This window comes from Corylus avellana, chromosome 6, assembly GCF_965113065.1.
Source record: "Corylus avellana chromosome 6, dhCorAvel1.hap1.2, whole genome shotgun sequence".
In the NCBI taxonomy this organism is placed as follows: Eukaryota; Viridiplantae; Streptophyta; class Magnoliopsida; order Fagales; family Betulaceae; genus Corylus; species Corylus avellana.
The window spans coordinates 26,807,830-26,832,503 of record NC_142495.1 but is presented as its reverse complement, the minus strand read 5'-3'; the positions used below and the strand labels follow the sequence as shown (position 1 = coordinate 26,832,503).

At 33.9% G+C, this 24,674-nt stretch overlaps 2 protein-coding genes and 1 non-coding gene across 5 annotated transcripts; all 3 read left to right on the top strand.

The window, feature by feature from the left end:
- The first annotated feature begins 2,543 nt into the window (after positions 1 to 2,543).
- On the top strand, positions 2,544 to 14,226 carry LOC132186890 (putative sulfate transporter 4.2). 2 transcript variants are annotated; one of them, XM_059601003.2, is made up of 17 exons: positions 2,549 to 2,937; positions 3,889 to 3,937; positions 4,742 to 4,943; positions 5,480 to 5,648; positions 6,746 to 6,811; positions 6,893 to 7,000; positions 8,293 to 8,400; positions 8,485 to 8,550; positions 10,602 to 10,662; positions 10,840 to 10,967; positions 11,247 to 11,288; positions 11,459 to 11,575; positions 12,049 to 12,100; positions 12,626 to 12,764; positions 12,929 to 13,017; positions 13,429 to 13,505; positions 13,618 to 14,226. In XM_059601003.2, the coding sequence occupies exons 1-17, from the start codon at positions 2,623 to 2,625 to the stop codon at positions 13,936 to 13,938; spliced, it is 2,109 nt and encodes a 702-aa protein (XP_059456986.1). In that variant the 5' UTR covers positions 2,549 to 2,622; the 3' UTR covers positions 13,939 to 14,226. The 2 variants fall into 2 exon arrangements, with proteins under 2 accessions (XP_088373610.1, XP_059456986.1); XM_088517484.1 differs by lacking the exon at positions 12,929 to 13,017 and having other exon boundaries at positions 2,544 to 2,937; positions 13,618 to 13,789.
- A 550-nt stretch (positions 14,227 to 14,776) lies between these two features.
- LOC132188920 (U12 minor spliceosomal RNA) lies at positions 14,777 to 14,928 on the top strand. The gene has a single exon (XR_009440978.1). It is a non-coding gene; the product is annotated as a U12 minor spliceosomal RNA (small nuclear RNA).
- A 4,905-nt stretch (positions 14,929 to 19,833) lies between these two features.
- Positions 19,834 to 21,041, top strand: LOC132187801 (uncharacterized). Of its 2 annotated transcripts, none has more exons than XM_059602239.1 (3): positions 19,834 to 20,001; positions 20,101 to 20,206; positions 20,546 to 21,041. In XM_059602239.1, the coding sequence occupies exons 1-3, from the start codon at positions 19,969 to 19,971 to the stop codon at positions 20,692 to 20,694; spliced, it is 288 nt and encodes a 95-aa protein (XP_059458222.1). In that variant the 5' UTR covers positions 19,834 to 19,968; the 3' UTR covers positions 20,695 to 21,041. The 2 variants fall into 2 exon arrangements, with proteins under 2 accessions (XP_059458222.1, XP_088373932.1); XM_088517806.1 differs by having other exon boundaries at positions 20,501 to 21,041.
- Positions 21,042 to 24,674: the final 3,633 nt, after the last annotated feature.

The following is a 24,674-nucleotide window of genomic DNA, read 5'->3' as shown; positions in this document are numbered from 1 at the left end:
TCACCTATTAAAATGAGAGTTTGAGCTCACACGTGAGAGGATGTGTTAAAGTAATAATTAAATGATTAAATTTATCTCTTCCTATAAGCTTAAGTTTTTAGGATAATTGGTAATTTAACATGGTATTAGAACCAAAGGTCTTGGATCGAACCTTGACTTCATCAATTCTCCCCATATTTAAATTAAATATTTTACGTGTTAGACCTTACCTATTAAAATGAGAGTTTGAGTTCACACATGAGTGGTAGTGTTAAAGTAATGGTTAAACAATTAAATTTACTTTTTCCTATCCGCTTAAGCTTTTGGAGTAATTGGTAATTTAATAGTTTTGTGTTTAGGGCTGTTTGTTAATTGTTTTTGTTTTGAGAATAGAAAACAAAATAGAGAAAGAAAGAAATTTTTTCCAAACAAAGCCTTTCCCTTCTCAATTTTCACTTAACTCACTTGCATGCAATTCCCCCTCCCTCTATTTTTCTTTTCTCTTTGCTTTTCCTGTGCATTATATTTTGCAAATTGTTCAATCCTACCTTTCAACAAGGAAAAGAATGATAGTGATATGTATAGAAACAAAAAAAAAAAAAAAAAAAATGATAGTGATACTACACCTAACATCTCACTTACCTGTTTCCTAGTCACAAGCAGTATAATAAATAACACGCAACTATAAAGTGAATTAAAAAAGCATTTCTATTTACACGAGGTTTGATATGGTTCCTAGACGTGTACCCAAGTGCATGACATTTTCAAACTCAAATTCATTTTAAAAGCAATCTCCTTAAGTCATAGTCAATCTTCCTTGAATTATTATTCGTAAGAGCCAAGAAAAGTTTCTTCCAGTTTAAAGACTACAAAATTGGCTAAATTTCATTAACTAAAATAAATTAGGACAACATAATTGTTACAACACTAATTGAAACAAATTAAAATAATATAATTTTGACAACATTAAAGTAGTCATGCCTTAGAGACCTATTGGTATATAATATGGTCGAGGAGTGCTACACATCTCAAATTTTCTTTTCAAAAGTTGGTTTCCAAATGATGTGTTACCATCTCATGAGATTTATTATGTTGATAAGTGTTTTATCAACTCATGGGATGGTAACATATCATTTGATAACCAACTTTTGAAAAAAAAAAAATTGGGATGTTTAGCATTTTTCAATATGGTCTTCCAACATTAAACCTACTCAACAGTCAATGTCGTCATCTGAGGTGTCGAATGTTATTGAGTTATATAAAGTGAAGTTAATTAGGAGGCCTCTTAAGTACTTAATTACACTATGACACAAACAATCATAACCATCCAAAAATGACAATTAATTATTGAATGATGCTAGTTAAAAGCAAATGTAAAGTAAAATCCACCTTTTATTACTGATTGATTATGATATGATTATGACCCACTAAATTCAATCGTCCAAGATTGATTGAAATCAAGAAAGCTTTTAAAAGTTTAATTTAATTTTATAGACAATGGATCTGATCGATGCCAATTGTCACACCCTCCTATATAAGGAGATTTCTATCCAAATAAAAGGGTCGAATCTTTGTGAATTGGACTTGTTATTATCATCTAAAAACAAATCACTAACTTAAGTATCATAGCTATCATCTACTGGCACATTCCGTCAAGCCCTTTTGTCTAATTTCTTTTTATTTTGTAGATGTCCAAGTAGTAAAAGGAGAATGTAAGAGTAGCTTTCAGGTCATTTCGAGTTAACTGCTTTGGTAGAACTCTCTCCCTCGGACACGAGAACTCCTCTCGCATATGACAGCATGATGAATTTGTAAGTAAAGATATTATTCGCCCATCTTTGATTTATCTATTATTTTTAAATTTAAACAAAAAATATGAATAAAAAAAAGACAAGAAATAAATGAAAAATATGGATAAATAACATTTCTAATTTTCTATTTTTTTAAAAAAAAACTCGGAATTCCGACTCTGGTAAGAGAGAGAGGTCCAATTATAGTAATCCGGTCCTTCAAGTATGATCGGCCAGTAATCGATTTGCACGTGGTTTGCTGTCAATAATAGCAAGATAGCGAGTCAAACACAAATGACGTACACGCAGGAAAATTGTCAGATCACATTATCTTCGTGAACCTGACCAAAACTACGTCCACCTACGTTCTAATCAACTTTCCCTGAATGGTAAAATGCGTTTTTAACATTGGGAAACTTGAACAAATTTTATTACCAAGCCTACTAATTACCACGATTTTTGGTAATTCCCGGGATCTGACTTATATGCTGTTATTAAAATAACAGCATGCATGCTGTAGTTGAATCAACGGTTAAGATTGAATTTTAAAGTTGACTTACTTTTAAAAGCATTTAATAGGAGAGAGAAAATGAAAAGAGATTTTGAGAAATTCAATCTTGACCGTTGATTCAACTACAGCATACATGCTGTTACAGCATATAAGTCAAATCTTTCCGGCGTGATAATTTATATTTGTAAACGAAATGGAATATTCCAACGTGGCGAAACGAGTTTTGTCGTTTTGATCATAAAGGTTGACCATCCTCGCGCTCCCAAAAAGGCAAAAACGACGCTGCGCCCCGAACCATGGAGGCGATGATTATTATATGACCCGAAGTGAACCGTCGGGCGGATGGAAATATCGTACGCATCACCTAGCGCTCCGAATCTCTCAGAGTCGGACAATTCCATGTCGAGCTCGACCCGGCCCGTCAAGATCATCCCCTTGCAGCATCCCGATACGACGTCGACTTCCACCTCCTTTTCCGGCTCTTATCCCAGCGCGCTCTTCTCCAGATGGACGTTAAAGTTCCAGCGCTTGACCTGGGCCGAGTGGATCGGGCTCTTCCTTCCCTGCTACCGTTGGATTAGTACCTACAAATGGAGGGAGTACTTACAGGTCGATCTCATGGCTGGCACCACCGTCGGTATTATGCTCGTCCCGCAGGTAATCCTACTCTTCTCCATTTCATTCTTTTTTCTTCTTACGGCCACTGGTTTTCGAAAGAAATTGATATTAGTTTTACTTCTTTCTCCCCTTTGTTTGGTTGTTGGGAAAAGCGACGAAAAGAAAGAGAAAAATTGAATTTATGTTCTTTCTGTTTCCGAAAGCTACAGAACTCAGCTCAACTAAGCTGGACTGTTGTTTTACGATCAATTAGTCGAGTGGAATTTTTTTTTTTTTTTTTAAATATTTTTCTTCATTTGCTTGTGAATATTAAAATTTCTCGACATTACATACTAAATTCTCCATTTTTTTTTTCTTTTACTGCGATTTCTCAGGTACCAAACGGAGTATTTGAAAATGTCAATTCTCTTTCGAATTGTTTGCTTTTCTTTTGCGGATTTTGAACGCTTTCCTAATTCACGTGTTTATGGTTACTGAACGCGTGGTAGAATAGAGTTCAGCACTTTTTGATGATTGGACAAATTTCTACAATCTAGTCGGTGTTTTTGCAAGGTCATAGACCCATAGCTCAGTTGCCATAATTAAAGTTGAAATTACCAAAAGTTCGTATTTGTGGATAGTCCCATTTTTCTTTGTTTTGATATGATAGGTTTGGGCCATTTGCTTCACTATTGTTGATTTGATACGTTATTTCTTTGAAAATTATGTTTCGATTTACTGTTTATTTTATATTACAGACACATATTGAAAATTCCAATGATTGTAAGTTCTAAGCCAATTATGGTGTAGAACACATGAAGCATCTACGCTAGTTGATTTTAACTTCAAATATTTTTTATGCGGTTTCCTTTGGTGCTACTGTGTCGTAAATTTCCTGATCGTGACATATTAGAGATACCTTATTGGTATGGGATTTGTTTGAGTTGGGTATTTTAATTACATGGATTGGACGCAAGTTCAGTATTTTGACTATTTCTTGTGAATGACCAGGCGATGTCTTATGCAAAGTTAGCTGGGCTTGAACCAATATATGGACTTTGTAAGTTCAATGCCAGATTATTATCTTATTAAAGTTTATGGATTTCATTTGTAGAGATATTGCTTTGATCCATTTTGATAATTATTATTGTATTGCGCTGGAAAATTCCAGTTGTAGAGGTGAAAAGGATTAAAAGCATGGGTACTAGTTGTAATAAAGATTATGATTTTACTAATGCGAGAGAGAGAGAGAGAGCATGATATTTTATGGAGTGAATGGTGAAAAAGATCCATGTCGCCGATCTGATTGGATGTAGCTAGCCTTTTTCAATTACGATTTAGGCTTAGTTGAGTTGAGTTGAGTATATTATTATTGAAAATTCTGTAACTTTCTTTCTGGTAAAAATGTGGAGCTCTAAATTTCAGTATTTTCTATCTGATTTGGCTCTGCTATACTTTCTACCTGATATAGGGATAAAAATTCTTAAATTAACATTTGCAAGTTCTAGGAGACAGTGAGAACTCCCTATGAAATGTTGACTATCGAGTTCCCAGAATTCTAAATTTTGCTTGTCTTCAATCTTCATCCAACAATTCTTTTTGGTTGAGCACATGCTGAAGTAGTGGTTCAATGATAGAACTGTGTGCTATGTACAAAAATGTATCACAGTTCTATGTTTCAAAAATGTATCTAAATTGCTACTTTATCGTCTTTTATTTTTTAAAATTTAAATTTTACTTGTATCTATTCTATTAAGCTGTATTATACCTTTTCTACTTACATAAATGCTGATTCTTTTCCTCATTTATTTATCATACCTGCTTATTTAATTTTGGAATTGTAACTTCTGATTTTGCAAGGCAGACTCTGGTTTTGTGCCTTTATTTGTGTACGCATTGTTTGGGTCCTCCCGACAGCTTGCAGTTGGTCCAGTAGCATTGGTTTCTCTCCTGGTCTCCAATGTCTTAGGTGAAATTGCTGATTCATCTGATGCGATATACACAGAACTTGCAATATTATTGGCGCTTATGGTCGGGATATTGGAATGCATAATGGGGCTCTTGAGGTTCTTCTGCTTATCTTTCTCTTTTCTGAAATTGTTAAAGCATGCAAATTGCTTTCTGTTTTTATAGACTATATTGTTGGTATACCTTAAAAACCTCAGCAGGTTGAATCATGCAGAGTGTTGTGGGGATAGAACAATATATCTTATGCACCAATATTGATCCTTTTCTTGTGTGGCTATGATATCTTTGAAAAGTTATTCTTAAGTCGTATAATGACAGTCTTCTATCTCACAAAGAGGAACTTTTGGAGGTACAGAGCATTCATGTTAGGTAGATTGAATTTTCTAAAAACTGTTTGGTATTATTACATGTGAACCAACCACTTAGCATCTAGCCTGTCTTCATTTTGAAGAGTGGGCAAATTTTGAGAATTACATGGATCCTAACCTTGTCCATTGACTTTTAGTGTTTCCTGAAAATGAATATTTTTTATTTTTAAGTTAATCCCTGATTTTCGAATCATTTTGATAAGTATGTTCTCTGATTTTCTTTATGCCTTTTATAATTTATGCAATCTATTCTTTGAACTTTAAAGGCTCGGGTGGCTTATTCGTTTCATCAGCCACTCTGTAATTTCTGGCTTTACAACTGCTTCAGCCATCGTGATTGCACTATCTCAAGCAAAATACTTTTTGGGATATGATATTGTACGGAGTAGCAAGATCGTGCCATTGATTAAGAGCATCATAGCTGGAGCAGATGGGGTATGCTTTGCATGCCCAAGTGGTATATCCTTCACATATTATTTTATTCATATATTTGCCGTTTCTATGGAAATGTGTTTGATTTTTCCCATTTCTTTGATTCGCTACTAAACCTGATATCCTTATTTTATGAGTTCTGTTTGCAATAAAGTTGATATCTGACTTCAAAGAAAAAGTTTAGGTTCTGTGTGTTCTATTGAGTGCAATCTTGTTGATTATTTTCTTTCTATTTGTAATATGTGTCTATCCATGTTCATCAAGTGAAATCCTTTTGGAAAGTATCTCTTTCACATGTTCTTACCCCTAAAGTGGCACAGGACAGTCTATATCTGCACTTGTGTCTTGAGATTGGGTCACTCTTTGGTAATTTATTTAGGGGAATCAAAAAACTCTTAAAATCCGGCAGTTGTACATTTAACATAGTTTTGCTCATACTATAAATTTTAGATATATTGAAGCTTCTCCTGGATTTCTGAATCAGTTGAACGTAGTCAAATTTATGTAGGTTTTGTTTGTCATATTCTATGGCCAATGATTCCGAATGATTTTTTTTTTTTTTTTTTTTTTTTTTAAAAGTACCTTTTCTGCATTTATATGCGACTACTGAGAAGAATGTACTAGGTTATAGACTATGTTTGATTGCAGAGGAGGACCCATTGCAGTCAGTGGCTAGTTAACTAATAGGTTCCTGTCCGATGTTTTGAGGTTGTAAACAATGTTTTCCTATGATGAAATGTGAAGGCGTTTAGGATTAAAGCTTGGATATATCACTAATCCCATCAAACCTAGTTTTCAGCATTAGAAGTCATAGAAGTTGGTCTGAAACATGGAATTACAAAATAGGAAGCCGAAGTAAAAAATAAAGGATTGGGAAAATGGGTGCAATTCACATTATGGTTTTTTGGCACCAGTAATTTTCCAACTTCACTCTGCACTATACCTAGCTGGTCATGGTTTTTTTGTGTTCAATAAGCCCTTTAATATGCATAGCTGAATATTTTCATACCAAGGTATTCAGTTTAACATCATCTGTGTTGCCTTTTTATATTCGCTTATAAATTCCCTTTTTTAACCACAGGAAGTTTTTCCTTTTGTAGTTTTTATGGCCCCCTTTTGTAATGGGATCCATCATTCTTGCAATACTTCTGGTCATGAAGCACCTGGTATGAGTACATTGTATTTGTTTTGAAGGGATATCTGTCTTCACCTGGAATCTAGTTATGATTTTGATATTTCACATATAGGGAAAAACAAGGAAGTACTTGCGATTCCTGAGAGCTGCAGGTCCCCTCACAGGAGTTGTTTTGGGTACAACTGTTGCAAAAATAATTGATTCATCTTCCATATCTTTGGTGAGAATGGCATATATTAGACACTCTAAATTATTTGGTATTGGATCTAGTAATATGGTCATGGAAATGCTGTTTCTAGTTTTATGCTTCTGGAGTAATGAATTTAAGACTTGGGCATGCTTGCTCATACGATATCCACCCGAAATTAGCAATCATGAATCTAAAATAATTTTTTTAAGAAAAAAAAAAACTAATCTGGTAGCATCCCTGCAGTTGTCATCTACATAATTTGGATCAAATTGTAATTTGACTAAGATTATTAGCACTTCAAATGCCTTTATTCCTAACAAAAAATATCCTTAATGGACTTCACTAGTTCAACATATTGAAGAAGTTGTATTTAAGTCCTCAATTTTAAGCGTAATTTCTAATGCGCTACAACAATTTAATTGTAAATATTGATCATCACGAAATGGAAAAAGAAAAGATGATTTAGGTCAGAGAAACCAAATACAGATTGTTGTCGACGACCAATTGTTAAGAAAGTCTTTTCATTGATTAAATTTTTGGGATTGACAAAAGGAAATTATGACTATTTGATCGGTTATAAAGATTGATTCTTGAATAGTTTCAGCAAATGCTTGGGATTGTCAAATAACTTTGTGGTGATTAAAACACATCTATTAGTAAACCAGTTCTATGCAGATTTGGTGAATGATTGTGTCTTAGATTTAAGAAACTTGTAGTTGCATCTAATGTGATGTTTTTGTGAATTTTATCATCATACATGGAGTTAAAGAGTCAGAAGAAAAAGAAAAATTAGAATGAATTGATCCGATAAGTAAGATGTCAAAAGTAATAATTAAATATATTTGATTACATTGGAGCTTGAACATGAATATAACTAGCTACATAAAGATACTTCTTGAGAAATTTGCGTGGATATACATGTGTGCAAGAGATGGAGATATCAGACCTTGGAATCCCCTATAAAGAAAAAATTAACTGAAATATTGTTTTGGTTAACTATGTAAGTTTGAGAAGCACCTAGTTCAATGTGCTGTCTGTATACAGAGGTTAAGATGGCAAAAGGATGGTGTTGATGGAGGGATTGGAATCCGAACTAATGATGTGATGTTATGGAGTTCCCTGCATTATGTAATCATGGTCTAATGTGGAACCCTGTCTTAAGATTGAATTGCTATTAGTGTCAAAGACAAAAAGCTTCACATAAAAATGTTGGTCAATTGTTCTTCCTTTTTATTTTTTTATGTTTCCTTTTAGTTGTCTTAATGTTCTTGGGCCACTAATATGTTAACAAGACTGATAAAGGATTCTTGGTGTTGTTTTAGGTAGGAGATATACCTCAGGGCCTCCCAAAATTTTCTATACCTAAAGGTTTTGGGTACATAACGTCGTTGATTCCAACTGCAATTCTCATCACTGGTGTAGCTATATTGGTAAGAGAAGTTGTCTAGATTATTTTTCTTAGTTTGACATTAACTATAGTTACCAGTCAAATCATGTTACATCCTGAACTCTAGGAATCTGTGGGAATTGCAAAAGCATTAGCAGCGAAGAATGGGTATGAGTTGGATTCAAATCAAGAGGTATGCTTTTGAAATACATAACAGTGCATGTCATTTAAACACACACACAGAGCTAATATATATATATACACACACACAACTTGGATATTGGTAAATGGTGTGCATGATTTTCTTTACAAAATAGTTGATTGGCTTAAGCATGAAGGTCTGTACAATGTTAAACCCATACATAAGCAAACCCCCCTACCCTGGCCACCGCCATTTATAGCAGACAAAATCTTATTTTCCCATGGGGGTTTCATCTTCTTGCAGCACTTTGTAGGTAGATCAATATTCTTATTTTCCCTTTCATAAGTGCTTAGATGGGGATTGAGATGTTCAAAATCGGTCATTTTTGTTCGTATTTCAGACTCTGTTTATTGATCTCAAATCAGCTGATATTTGGATGGACATCATGAGATTAAACTTTTTGACTGCATTACTTGGAACTAGGGGTGAAAATGCGGGTAGTAAATTTTACTAACCGCCTCCGCTAACTGCTAGGCGGTTAACCTCATCCTACTAACCACTTTTTTTGGGCTTTTTTGTTTGGCTTTTTTTGGGCCGGTTTTGAGAATTAGGATATATTTGGGTTCACTTTAAATGTTTTTTTTCCTTTTCAGTGCCATTTTAGCATAAAAAATTGTTAGATACTACAAATTGGGCCGAATTGTTACAAAAAGAGCCCATATTGAAGGAGCCCAAAAGTAATTAATGTTAATAAAATGCAACATTTACCAATATTTTAAGCAAAGAATTAAATACAACATACAAATAATTACCACTATACTGCAAGGACTTATTGTCATATATATATATATATATATAAAAAGCGGTTAGCGGTTAGCAGTTTTTAATAACCGCTTTCAAAAGCGGTTAGCAGTTATAGCGGTTAGAAAAGCGGTTAGCGATTCTAAATTTTCACCCCTATTTGGAACAACTAGGAGTCAAATCTCAAGTTTTGGAAGCTTGCCTTTCATTTAATCATCATGATCAATTCCTGTTTTTAAGCATGTTCCTTGCCATGTTTCATGTGTTTGAATAATTTCATTGGTTTATGAAAATGAAGTTTTGGCTGCTAAAATCTAAAGAGATGCTCATATTACAAGAATAATGTCAACAACATGTTCCATTTTGCTACTGAACCTGTAAGACTTCCTGCTATAGCTGTGTGGGAATTGGGATTCTCAAGATCTGTATTTATATTCATTTGGTTTCTAGTATCTTTCAAAATGTTTTCATTGAGTTCATATTGACTGGTATTTTATGTATATAATGTGGTGATAAGTTCTAGGCTGCATCATACAAAAAATTAGAAGGAAAACTTAAGCACCTTATAGTTAAATCTGAAATTTTGTGGTATGTTTGTTTCTTAGGTTTTTGTTATTAGTTTCCATTGTTGATGTGTGTTCCTTGCCATAGCCCTTAGCTTCATCATTCATGTAGTTAATTTCATCATTTGGTTGGAGTGTAAAAGGAATGACTTCGTTGGATGAGGGACTTAAGTTTCAGCAATTTTTAAGTTCATCATGAGTGGTTTTGATGGACTGAATACCTGGTCTCTTAATTGTGCTGATGAACTTCTCTTTCTCATAAAGGAATAAGTTTTTTGTTATTTTCTGCATCTTTTACTACAGATAAGAGTCACACATTTTACTTTTGTTTTTAATCCTTTTTCCCCCAGTAAATTGAAATGGGAGGTGTCAGTTGAGTGAACTAATGTGGCTTTACATAAACTGGTATCATAAACATCATATATGGTGCTTCAGGTGTCAATTTGCTATATTTTTACCATTTGTAACTCATTTTTTATACCTAGGAATGCACCATGCATCTAATAAAAGATGAGAAAGATATGAACTTTTGTATTTTCACTGGTTATGAGAGTTTACATATTAAACATGATCATTTATTTTAAAAGAGAATGCTATATTCTGCACCGAGGAGAAAAAAAAGGGAACTAGGTTGTGATTTGGTCTTTTGTGGTGGTAATTAGCAATTTTAGCAATAGGACTTATGTAGTTATTTTGAGCAAATAAATATCTGATGAATCTTCTATATGTTTTAAACAGTTGTTCGGTCTTGGAGTATCCAACATTATGGGTTCATTCTTTTCAGCATATCCTACCACAGGTGATACTTATGTGAGGTTTTAAGAGCTGCAAACATGAGTCTATAATTCGTAATTAACTATGAGTGTTGGACAGAAATGATCCATTCATTCTTTATAATTTTGTTTATCACAAAAGTTTTTACTTTATATACCTACTTATAAAAACTTGATTCATCTCTTTTCAATGTTCCACGCAGGTTCCTTTTCTAGGTCTGCTGTGAATCATGAAAGTGGAGCAAAAACTGGCTTATCTGGAATAGTTTCCGGGATCATAATGTGCTTTGCTCTTTTATTCTTGACTCCATTGTTTGAATACATTCCACAGGTATGTTTCCACTTTAATACATTTCTTTTCTCAGTGAGGCTGCGGTGTCTTTTCTTCTTATCAATTCCTGGTTTGAACAGCATATTTTAGATTATAGGTGCTTTTTTATGGAACCCACGGCCTAGGAAGTTGGACATTTTATAAAACATGATATGGCACCTTTACAACTGTTTGTTGCTTTTTTAGTTCTCTTGTTTTATCCACTTTTGCATTCCAAACTTTTAAGGAGTGCAATTATTGGAATGCTAACTGTGGGATTTGTGGTCTCTTCCATCTCAGTGTGCTCTTGCTGCCATCGTTGTCTCTGCTGTAATGGGTCTGGTGAGTATTATATAAGTCCATGCCAAGGATGTTTACATCATCAACTTTCTGTTATAGCTAGACAATTAAATTTGCAAGGTACATAAGTTGACATTCATTAGACTAGGGCTGGTAACAATCATGTTCAGATCACAACTTTTTACCTTTTTCTTTTGGATGTATCATTCCAGGTGGATTACAATGAGGCAATATTTTTATGGCGAGTAGATAAGAAAGATTTTCTTCTTTGGACAATTACTTGCATTACAACATTGTTCCTTGGTATTGAGATCGGCGTCCTTGTTGGGGTGAGAACCTGAAGTAGTTTACTATATTAGTTTGTAGTTGGATTCAGATATTAAGCAGTGCCATTATATTTGAAAGCTTTGTGCCACACCTTTTGGGAGTTTTTCTTTAAACTCCCAAGATGCATCAAAAGAAGCTTTTTAGTATATTGCTTCTGATAGTAGTCTAAATCTCATTACATATTTTTTGAAATTCTTTTTTGAACTTTATTTTATTAAAAAAAAAAAAATGTTCAAACTCTTCATACCCAGAAGCATTCACAACTGTGAGCATTTAAAGTTAAATAAAGACAGTGACTATACCGACTTTTGTCTAAAATAAATATTTCATATGATAATCCTGCAATATAGCATAAGGTGTGGCCTAGAGACATAATAGATATAACTTTAAATAAACATGTGTAGGTTGCATGACTGCTAATGATAACCTGGAAGAAGCTCATCTTTTCAATTATAATGTGATTTTCAAATTGTAGGTTGGTGTTTCCCTTGCTTTTGTTATCTATGAATCAGCAAATCCACATGTTGGTAAGTGGCTGCATTTTATTACAAGGTCTATGCATATTTTAAATGTGCCATGGTGCTCCCTGTATCACATCATATTATGCATATGCTTGCTTTGTGTTTAAACTTCGAGCGTTTTTAATATGTGGTCCAGCGTGTATTCATCATGGTCATTGTGATCATTGTTGTCATCTTTCATTATCTTTTTGTAGTTGACCATGAGTTATACCTCTTTGGTATCAGCTGCAGTAATCCAGTTTCTCATTTCTTTTTGGTGGGATCTTAAGTTTACATGACCGCATGTTCAATAAGCTTTTGATAAATCAGATTTTGGAACCACTTCCTTGTTTGCTGGTTAAAATACATATTCCTTAGTTGGCTCTGGTATTAGAAGGTTTGCTTTCCTTGGTGGGTTTGGGATAGAAATAAAAGCTTGGAGCTCAATAGTGGCATAGTTTCTCTTTGCAATCGTATTTAGCTTCAATTTTGAATACTTCAGGGTATTCTAGTACCTATATCTTCTAATTGTTAATTTGGGGTATACTCCAGCTGTCTTGGGGCGTCTTCCAGGCACCACTATATATAGAAACATTCAACAGTATCCAGAAGCATATACATATAATGGAATTGTGATTGTTCGGATTGATGCTCCCATATATTTTGCAAACACAAGTTACATGAAAGACAGGTGAGATTCACACTTGTATTGATCAAATCTGAAAATAGTGGTTTTCTCATTTTACTCTTGTTAATTAATATTGCTAATATCCATAGTTGAGTTATACTTGCCAAGTTCCTAATAATAAAAAAAAAAAAAAAAAAAAATTTAGCCATCCATATGTTGTCTGTCAGGCTACGGGAATATGAAGTTGATGTTGATAGATCTACTAGTCGTGGACCGGAAGTTGAAAGAATTTATTTCGTCATTATAGAGATGGCACGTAAGTCTTTCTCGGCTGCTTTGGAGTCATATCTGCTGCCAAGTCCTTAGAAATATTCCATATTATCCTAACAAATAAGAAGTGGTTACATTTTTCAACTCTTTATCGAAGCAAGGAAGATCCATTGTTAGAGAGTAAAAGCAGTTCCAAATGTTTTATGCAAAACATATTTATTCTGATTTGGTGAAGCTCTTAAACTTTTTTACACGATATCGTGTTTCCCTTATGATTCCTTCACCGTAGTACTTTCCATGGTTCAGCTGGTATCATCCATAAATATTCAGTTTCTATTTAGTTCCGTTGTTCTTTCATTAATTGTACCTGCCAAATTTACTTATATAGTTCATCCACATTAGGTTCCAATAATTGCCCAATCTTTTACATTTGAAACCTTATTCATCTTTGTTGCAGCTGTAACATATATAGACTCCAGTGCCGTGCAAGCTTTAAAAGACTTGCATCAGGAGTACAAGTTACGGGACATCCAGGTTGAGCGCCCCTTTCAACAAAGTCGATTAAAGTTTTTGTTTTTGAACGCTTTGAATCTCTCGAAACCATAACTTTAATGTTATTGGATATATATGTCTGGGTTCTTTGCAGATTGCCATTTCCAATCCAAACAGAGACGTTCTGCTTACCCTATCAAGATCTGGTGTTGTAGATTTGATTGGTAAGGAGTGGTATTTTGTGAGAGTGCATGACGCTGTTCAAGTTTGCCTTCAGCATGTTCAGAGCTTGAAACAAACGTCTAAAACACCAGATCCTTCACCTGATGATAAAAAACCCAGTTTGTTTCAGAGGTTATTGAAACAGAGAGGGGAAGATTTAACTATCACCGACTTGGAGTCAGGCAGCCAAAAATCTCAAACTTCCAAGGACATTGACCCTCAATTGGAGCCACTGTTGTCTCGGAAGTCTTGAGCATTGCTTCAATATTCATCAAATTTAATAATGCCATTATTTTTGCATGGCAGTGCTTCTGCTAGATATATGTCAAATTTTTAGATTGTTTCTTGTAATTAGGCTCCATTGTTATATAATTTATATAAACCAATTTGTATGAGCTTCAAAGGGTAGGTTATGTAGCTACCTAGGTTTCTTGTATGCAATTAAGCTACTTATGGGCCTCCCCCATCTGTATCCGACTCTGTATATTTGTCACAGTTGAAATAAGTGTGATTTGCATTATCTTTTAACGCTGCACTGTTATGGGTATTACAGTTTTTACTATAAAGTATAAATTCCTTTGTAAACTGGTATGACAATTTATAACTGGTTAAATGATTAACTGTTGGTTCCATTTGTTACATTCTTAGTTTTTTTTTTTTTTTTCCTCAAAACAAAACTATTAATAAACAATTCAAAACAGTTTTAAAAATACTAAAAACACATTTTTTTCAAATTGAAATCTTTTGTTTTTCTTTCTAAAACACATTAACAAAGAGAGATACTTTTTGTCATTTCACACATAGTAACACTAGAAACTACAGTTTTATCTTGTGGCAATTCCAACAAACACTTGAATTTATTTTTAACAAAAACTAAGTCAAAGATTAAACGAGACAACCACATCATCGTAGTAAAATAGTGGTCTTCAGGAAGTCATAATCCTTGGTGCGTTTAAATTTCACGTGCACGTGGGCGTGCTCTGTTCTGATTCCTTGCACGGCGCCAATTCCATATTGTCCCACATCGAAAATTTATGAAAACCTCGCCTAAGTGGAGCTATATAAATAGGACTTCAGTGGGATAGAGCAAACTGCCTTAAACTAATGAGTAAGGAAAACAAAGCGCGCGGTGGGAGCCGCTCGCAGCGCCCACAGTAACATGCGCAAGAATTTATGGAGGGGTGATAGGCTGGCCAAGCGCTGACGCTGCTTACTTTGCAGAACTCGCTTGTGCGGGCCTCCCAATTACCCATCCCCAATCTCTATTCCCAAACTTCGAAAAGTCCTAATTATCTTTGCATATATTGAAGTACTAACAGTAACTTGGTAACTTTTACGGTGGCTTATTTTTCCAGAAATTATTACATTTGTGGGGCCATGGGTATATATTCCTTCTGCTAAATGTCCAATTCTATTCTGTTCTACATATTGGATTTTTCTTGTTTATTGGACAGGAGTGACAGAAAGGTGATCTGAAAAGGGCATACTCGATGATAAGAGGACATAAAAATCTTTGTTCCTTTTCTTCCTTATGTTGTTCAATTTGAACCTTCCAATGAACTGCGTATTCTTCATCCTTTCCCTATCCTTTTAAATGTCCTATCTTATATGCCAACCGTTTGTTCAATGTGGTTCATATGACAAAAGAGTCTGGAACTTTCGAAGAATGAAGAACACACAGGATTCATATATAGCTAAAGAGAAACCACTTGGTTGATCATAAGTAGACCCAAATGGATAGAATATCTGACCCCTAGCCATTCACATTTAGGTTGATCACAAATACACGTATACACCCACTTGTTTGATCATAAGTTTTTCATTTCCTTTTTGGTGGTCCATTTACTCTACATTCATTGCGTGTCAAAACCAAACTCTGTACCATCGGCTGAAGAAAGTCGACACTTTTGTCTACACGTGTGGACCAACTGGGTTAAGATTCTCCATAATGAGTAGTGCTATAATTTTTTTTTTTTTTTTCTTAATATTAACGTGCTGGTCTCAATTAACCCAATTGTCACGTCAGTATTACTCAATTGAATTATTCTACAATTTTGATAATTGTAATTTGTATGTTGTGTTGTGGTAAGTATTTGACCACTAATGCTTGGCAACAATTGGAAGGGATCACAAACATGGTTATGACTATGAGGTTTTTTTTTTAATAAAAAATGGTAGGTCAGAGAGACCAATTGTAACTATCTTACTTAGGCGTGATATAATATCACCTACAGTAGAAGCCTAGACGGTGGGAACCGAAAACCGAAGGCGTTCCCTCAAATCCAACTAAGTCATAGCCTGACCTAACCCCACTAGGGCACAAATGACTGAGGTTTTGAGTGCAAGAGGTTTAGAGGGAAAATTTTTGAGTCAAGATATTATAATTTTGTATATCGATCTAAAGAATGAGTAAAGCTAAACTTACAACTTGTTAACACGTGTAATTAGAGTCACGTCAGCTACTAATTTTTTTTAAAATCCTCCAAACACATACTGACACGTGTTAACAAGTTAAAAAATGATTATAAGTTTTAGAATTATTCTTAAAAGATTTGGAATTTGAGGTTTTGTTGCGTGGAGCTAAGGCAAATGTCCCAGCTGAGTCAGCATCAATAGGGATATGGCTAATCCTCCCCCGCAAAGAGTGGATCTATGTTTTCCCAACCTCCTTGTTTTTATCATGCAATACATGGTTTAAAGAAATAAAAATTATGATGAAGGAGGAGATGATTAAGAGAACCTTGAGAGAGGAAATATTGTGTTTACCTCATCAAAATCATATGCATAAGAAGTAATAATTGTTACTCTAAAATGCAATGATTGGTTAGAAGGACACAGAATTTGGACTAGAGATGGATGTGTAGCTTATTCAGGAGAAACTATAGTTAGCTTTCTAACTAGCAGCAAATTTGCAATGTTTTCTTTAATCTCTTAATTTTTACAATGTTCTCCTAATCTATTATTGGGGTTGTAATATCGTCTTTAATTTGGTATTTAGAAGTTAGAATGACAAAAATAACCCTGATAAAAAATTTCGAAAAAAAAAAAAAAAATTGTTTCTTTAAATCATACACTGAGTTTTTAGGATTCTAGATGCTACGAGAAATAAAAAAAAAAGTACCTGATTTTTAAAATTACTTATTTTAATTATTTTTATTTAATAAGGAATCAGTGTGCACCTTATCACCCATGCAACACTAGCTTAATTATATAATCCATCAACTCAACATGAACAATTTATCCACCCAATATGATCATATTAACTTTATAAGAGAAGTAAGGTTAGACTTACCAGTTATCACCCATGTACTATTTTTATAATTTACCTGCTCAATGTGAGAAATCTACCGTGTGTAGGTATCACACAATATTGTGTGACGTCTAAAAAAGTTAGTCGACATCTCATGTACATTAATTTCTCACTAAGACTAAGCTTCAGAAATTATAATTTGACTAATTTATTTAAAGTGATGAAACAACGTGACTAATTCCAATTGAAGTCACTACGGACGGGAACCATGCTTCATAAAGCAGATATAAATTAGTTTGAATTCTCTTTCCTCTTTTTCCCTCCCTGGCCGTTGGGCGGACATGTAAAAAACAAAAAACAAAAAATTCCAATTGAAGTCATATGATATAATTAAATGCAGGAACATCTTTATAATCTGCATATATGACGCTACTTTTCTTCCTAAGCTAAGTAATTGTTGAATACTTTTATGATTTGGTCTGATAAAGGATTGAGACATAATATATAGTATAAATAGCTTTCCATCATACGACAGAGGTTTCTAAGGGGTATGTCAATCAATTGAGGATCGTGTTTCATAAAGCGAAAGTCACTAGTTCGAATTCTCTCTTTCCCTTTTGTGTGGACATATTAAAAAAAAAAAAATTCTATCACACAGCTGTCAAAGATGATCTTAAATCGAGCGTGTGTGATTCGCATACAGTTAATATTTCTTTGTCTCATCATAGGATATCGCAATATATATGCATTATGGTACGGCTTGCACTGATTCTAAGCATGTGGTCGAAAATTCTCATATCAAAAAATATTAAACGCTTTATAATATTTTTCACATGATTATATATATACCCTGTCAAAATATTTTTTATAAAAAAAATTAAAAATTAAAAAAGAAAATCCTTTCGTTCCTAAAATACATTAAAAAGGAAAAAAAGATGCATGGTAGGTAAATGGCTCACGCTTTGTGTGAATGTAAACCAATGCTAATATGACACGTCATCAATCTCAATCTAGAATGATCGATAATGGCTATCTCTGTGTGTGTTGCAGCACCATTCGTTTCATGTGCATATATAGTAGTGTCTGTCAAATGTCAAATCCACATTAATTTTATGTTGTTGACGGACCACACAAGAAAATCTCATTTACTGGACACCGGCTTTTTTTCACTGCAGAGCGTTTATCTTTTCATGCTTCATGCATGGCATTTTTAATATATATATATATATATATATATATATATATATATATATACACGAGACGATCGAGGCATGCAGGAACCTATATATATATATATATATATATATATATATATATCGATATTGTTGTAAATTAATGATGAAAAGTAGGGGTCCAGGACTAATTCGTTTATAGAATGTAGTAGACGAAAATATCGGGGCAAGGGGGAGCCAACAATATTCATTTTCTGGATGCATAGTGTCTATTGTGCCACTAGAGCCTATTGTTCTTTGTTCCTTTTTCTTTTATTTTTATTTTCAGAGGGAATATGTTGATGCTGCTCTCTATTAATATCAACTACAAGAAACAAGACAGAACTGTCACAAACTAGGAACAGGACACAAGCGCTGCTGCACTTATATTCTTAGGACATTAGGATTCTGTGGCTCGGCGTTAGGATTTTAATCATTTTATGCAAAAGCGTTTTCTCTAAACTTGGAGCATTCATGTCATTAGGTTGAACTAGTATGCATTACTTAATTGATAATGGACCATATTGGGTTTAGTTTGAGCCGGGAGGCTCATTTGCTAGGGGGTTATCCTCATATACACCATCAAGCGACCAAGGGTTAGCGAGACTCATTTTGATGCTTAATTTAGTATTTTCTTAGATAAGAACATGTAATTATATATGGGAGAGCTATTTGGAGATCGAGAGAATTATGTGTAGCTAGAAAATGAGCCTATCTTCTAATTTTAGGGGTGTTTTCCGCATTGTTGTTGAAAGGGGAGGGAGGTTCATGAATAACCAAATACATTCGGTTAGTCAAGCATTAATCCTTATCCTTAGGTACAACTCTCTATTAAAAAATTATGTATTTTTCAAGCGTTATTAAAAAAAAAAGAGTGTTTTTTTTTTTTTTTAATAAGGCATATTAATGAATACATGGTAATTTTGACTCTTGTAAACAAGAGTAGTTTGAACCTTGCATAAGGCATTAATAAGGCAGAGAATAATTGAATAGAACAAAAGTTAGCTAGCTGACATGATGAAATCCAAGAGAAGATAGAGCCATCAAAAGTAGTATAGTTGAGATCCTAGAGTGGACACAAAGCTATGGCCTCTTCCGTAAAGCTAGACAAGACAGCGAGCGAGTTTATTATATATATATATATATATATATATATAATAATTGGTTTGAACATATGCATTAATTGATCAGGTGCTCTTTGGAGCAACTTAGAGAAGCCGATCGAGATGGCATATAATTATATTTACCAAGCGCTGCATGCCATCATGGTATATATGGGCAAAATGTGTATGCTTTTGCAAACTGAGAAAAATCATATATATAGGAATGGAATTATCAAAATACCCCTTTCATTTTTCAAATTTCAAACGAAAAGTCGATGAAAAACACATGTCTTTGGTAGCATGTGGTTTGGGAGAGAGAGGGTCAGTTCGGGTACTGTAGGAGGCCGCCATCTGGGTGATGTAGGTTTGTCATTTCTCATCGGGATGACCCACTTATCACGTGGAAGATGCAGCCCTAATGGCAATCCTACAAGACAAAAAAATGGTCAGTTACAAATCTCCTCTAATCTCCTCCCAACCAATTATCATCAGTCTCCCACGTGGGACTCCTGGCCCCCCCCACCACCCCCTTCTACTTTGAGATAGTATATAATATAATATAGTTTTACATCTCCATTATGCTATATGCTAGCTGCTTCCTACATATTGCACCTATTCGATCTCTCTTTCTCAATTCTTATCAATTAACAGTTTCCTCTATTATTTCTTTCGGTTACATATAGTACTCTTGCTGAAGATCAGAGATTCTAGCTAGGATCATGGGGGACTCTTCTGCTTCATACATACACATGGTAACTCATGATTGAGTATATAGTTCATTTAACTTTTGTGTTTTTTGTTATTGTTGATGATGATGATGATCGGAAATACTTGTATATATATATATATAGGTGCAGCACCTGATAGAGAAATGTCTGATCTTCCATATGAGTAAAGAAGAGTGCATGGAAGCCCTTTCAAAACATGCAAACATCAAACCTGTCATCACCTCCACAGGTTTGTTTCTTTTCACTCTCTCTCTTCTTGCTTTCCTTCCCGTATATATATATATATATATATATAGTCATCACCATAAGCTTGTTTCAAAATTTGACAAGATCCCAAATAGGATTCAGCTTGGCATATTGATCTCTTGAATCATGATCTTGAACAAATGCATGGTTTACACGTAGCTCGGTTTGTACTGCAAAAATGATAACGTTAATAACATACACAAAAACACACACACTCACACACACACACACAGATAGATTAATGCATGTATATAGTGTAAAAATGAAAACGTTGCAGCCAATTTATACATGCATGGATATATCTATATATATATATATGCAGTGTGGAATGAACTGGAGAAAGAAAACAAGGAATTCTTTGAGGCCTATGCTCAATCTCAGAGCAAAGCAGACCGAATGTCGGAGGAAGAGACAAGCCAAATGATCCAGAAGATGATTTCGGATTCGTCCTCCAAAGATTCAGACGAATAGCATGCAATTTATATGAAAACGATCTTATACCTTTGTGTTCGATCTGGTTGGTAGAAACCTAGCTAGCTAGCTGGTTTGAGTACCTTAAAATATAATTCTTTACAAAGAGTCAAACACAGAGGTATTTAGATGAGTCAGGTGCCAGTATCGTGGTCCCCAACCTCTCCCCCATGCATATAATATCAAATTATACGGAAGATCACGGAATATTTGCTACTCCTCCCAAATAAATCGCATGCTGTAACCAGTCAGAAGAGGCCACGTTACTGTATTAATTAATTATCTACTGTCCATATGTGTAAACCAATCGGAGCAATTAATGTGATTTAATTAACTAGTTAACTGAACGATTATTTGTTATTATGATTGTATCTTTGAGTAACAATGTTGTCAAAATTAAATTTCGCTTCAAAATTTTGGCCTTTGGTTCGTGGAAGGCTTGATCTTGGTCTCAATGATTTGAATTTTGGTCAATAAGAGAGATAGAGAGGACCAATTGGGCGTTTTTCTTTTGAGTTCTTTCTTCAACATATATACAACAAACTGTACGTATATAATCATGTCAGAAGGGTACTACTGTTCTTTGGAATTTAGGTTTGTTCTTTAGTTTTTGGCAATGGGTATCTTTGGTTTCGATTTTCTTTTTTCTTTTTGGAATTTAAGGAAAAATGACTTCTTCTTTTTTCAATTTTATATAAGAGATAAGTCACCTACACAGCACGGATAAAGATAAATGATTGACGTCTCACAACTGGATAAATTTGGCATCTCATCAGGAATGTGGAGTCACCACATAAAAGAGCAGTCACAATTCTCAGGAAATAAACCATCTTTTTTCAATTTCATAATCTGTTCTCCATAGGACTACAAACAACATTTAATTAGACATAGTAAAATAAACTATAACCCTAAATTGACTGACTTTTGGGTTAAGCTCATTAATTATTAAATAACAAAAACCCTAATTTAACAGACTTTAGGTTAAGCCCATTACAATAACTCTTAAAATATTGATAAAATATTAATCGAAATGCAAATAACCTAATTAACTAATAAACTCCAAATAAAATTAAAAAGACTAAATTTATTTTTTTTCCTAGATGTGCATGTTTTAGTAAAATTAAATAATTTTTACACTTTCATGGCATTGGTAAATCTAGACAAACTCGTTCGAATATGTTAAACATATATATTTTTGAAAGAAATTTACAGTGAAAGAGTAATTAAGTAGACCAACATTTTCCATATTTGTATTGACGTTTTGGGATTGGTTTTGTGAATTTTGTAAGCGACACTAAGAATCATGTGTCATAGAATGTCGTATAAAATTTGTTTTGTTGTGATGCTATTAGTTAATATATAAGAGATTATTTATTAATTAACATTGAAGCTAATTATAACGTGGGGACTGAGGACTAAGCAGCTAGCTGTCGTCGCTGTCATAAACTTTTTTTTCTCGGGGACTGAGGGCGATGTTAGCGGTTCTGTATGGGCCACGTGTCTGAAATCAGTGATACCATGTACTACCATCCATCAACTTCACTTCAAAGTAATGTGAAACTTTACTAACAGAAAAAATAAATAAATAATGTGAAACTAGCGATGAAATATGAGAAAGAGAATTGACAAAATTTGATATGATGGGAGCATCACAATGTATGGCTTCTAAGCTACATTGGTAATTGGGCTGCAGCCCGGACTTGCTTTAGCTTCTAATAATATAAAAATAAAGGTAAAGTCCATCTAACCTCTTCAAATTACTACCTCAAAGATAATCTATTCCCTAGACTATCAATTGCGATAATTTACATTCTAAATTACAAAAATAATGATAATGTATTCCAAATTTTTTTTAAAAAATGATGAAATTACCCTTACTAAAATAAAAATAAAAATATTAACATTTATTTATTTTTTTCAAAATTTTAAAGGTATTTTTGTCTTATTGAAAATTTTATAGAGATAATTTTGTCATTTTGCTAGCATTGGGGTCATTGCATGTTATCATTTTTCAAATATGAATTTCTGATTGTGTCATTTACAATAATGGATTCTTCACAAAATGTTAGCATGTATATATATATATATGATTTCCATATATATTAGATGGATATATGTTTTCTTATTAGAATATGTACCATTTATTCTCTCCACTTACTTCATTTCATATAAATAGGGTCACCCAAGTCAATATATATATATAAGATCAAAATAGTAGTGATTAATGTAAGCTTCTAAGGCCGAATCACCCCAAAATCTTTTAATTTGCGTCTCCATTTTTCTTTTTCTTCTGTTGTTTTCAACGAATTATATATCTTCATCACAAATTTTTATATAATATCAAAGCTACTTCCCAAGAAATTAATATAAAAAAGAAAAAGAAAAAAAAAAAACACTCAGAAAATACAATCTATACTCTTAAATCTCCGACGCATATATTCATGATGCAAGTGCGGAAGCGCGCAACAGTACAGAAGCAGGTTTCAGTTTCGTGACTGTTTTGAAAAAACATTCTACAAATTAAACAGGCCCTAGAGTTTGAAGCCCAGTAGTTGTTGGGCCACATGCTTCAGCTCACTTAACGTTGTATGAACCATATATAGTGCAAAATCTTACCGGTATGGGACAAAGAAATCAGTAGTTGGCCTATTTGTGTTTGGCAGCTGAATGATAGAAATTAAGCTCGAATATTCATATCATAGAGGTGTGCTATTATGGTTGTATTATTGTATGTACTATGTACTATATATATCACGTCTCAGCCCAGAAAAAAACAAAGTATTATCATATCATGTCTCAACCTGTATCAGACCAATTACATGTCACACATAACATTTTGTAACCATTGGGGAACGTTCTCGATCTGAACAAGTCACCATATAATTTTCACCGTGTGCAATATTTATCTTTAATATATAAGGTTCTGCATGGTGCATGATATTGCTGTAAATCAAATGAATAGTAGGGATAGGGGTAGGGGCCCAGGATTAATCTTTCTCTGGATGCATCGGATCGTAAATAATTAATCAATCACGTGATCCGATCGTGACTTCTTCGGACATCAGGGAAAAGGGCTTGCCGTAATACATACAAAAAGCTGTCCAAAAAAACAAAACGTTTTCTTCCCATTTAGTAACCTATTTGTTGGATCCAAAATGACCAAAACCTGCAAAAGAGGGAAATGCTGTCGGTTCTCCGAACACTCTGACGCTCAAGTCTGTGTTTCTTGGCTTTGGAGGGGGGGGGGGAGAGAAGATGTAGAGAAAATAATAAAAAAGGAAAGCACCATTTTTTGTAATTCCCGCAGGTTTCCAGATTTTGGGGTAATTACCCTTTCATCTATAAACTACTGCCCATTTATAACTTGACCCATGAACTAACACATGTTATACCCAGTCGCATTGAATTATTATTTCGTTACAAAAAAAAAAAAAAAAAAAACGATACCATTAGCACTAGATCAGACAGAATATTCCATTTTTAGACGTTAGAGTGCAAAAATATCCACAAATAAAAAATATAAACATTAAAAACTTAAAAAATTAAATAAACATTAAAAAATCATTGGGTTGAACCACCCTCGAATCACTAGGCAACCCCCAAAAAATTCTTGAGAGTAGCTTGCCCATCCCTAAATCACAAAAGAGTGGTTAAGCTACTCCCAAACACCACTTGGAGGTGGCCGAGCCACCCCAAACAACACTCAGGTCAACCTTTATTGGTTTTTTGGGGTAGTCCAGCCACCCCTTCGAAGATTCCTTTTTTGTTTTTGAAAAAAATTATTATTATTATTATTATTATTATTAATTTTAAGGGTATTTTATGTAAATTTTGGGTATTTGCATAATTTTTTTTATTAATAATTTTGACTAATGAATGGGGGTTTTGTAAATAATAGTTCAATGCAGCACATGCCATTTTATGGGAGCAACTTATGAATGAGCGGTAGTTCACGAGGAAAAAAGATAATTACCCTTAAA

Excerpts from the sequence above, each read along its gene's own strand:
- LOC132186890 (XM_059601003.2), top strand. The coding sequence starts at position 2,623 with ATGGAAATATCGTACGCATCACCTAGCGCTCCGAATCTCTCAGAGTCG. Across the intron at positions 4,944-5,479 it reads TGCATAATGGGGCTCTTGAG|GCTCGGGTGGCTTATTCGTT; the intron begins GTTCTTCTGCTT and ends TGAACTTTAAAG. Across the intron at positions 13,018-13,428 it reads CGTCATTATAGAGATGGCAC|CTGTAACATATATAGACTCC; the intron begins GTAAGTCTTTCT and ends TCTTTGTTGCAG.
- LOC132187801 (XM_088517806.1), top strand. The coding sequence starts at position 19,969 with ATGGGGGACTCTTCTGCTTCATACATACACATG. Across the intron at positions 20,002-20,100 it reads CTGCTTCATACATACACATG|GTGCAGCACCTGATAGAGAA; the intron begins GTAACTCATGAT and ends ATATATATATAG. Across the intron at positions 20,207-20,500 it reads ACCTGTCATCACCTCCACAG|CCAATTTATACATGCATGGA; the intron begins GTTTGTTTCTTT and ends AAAACGTTGCAG.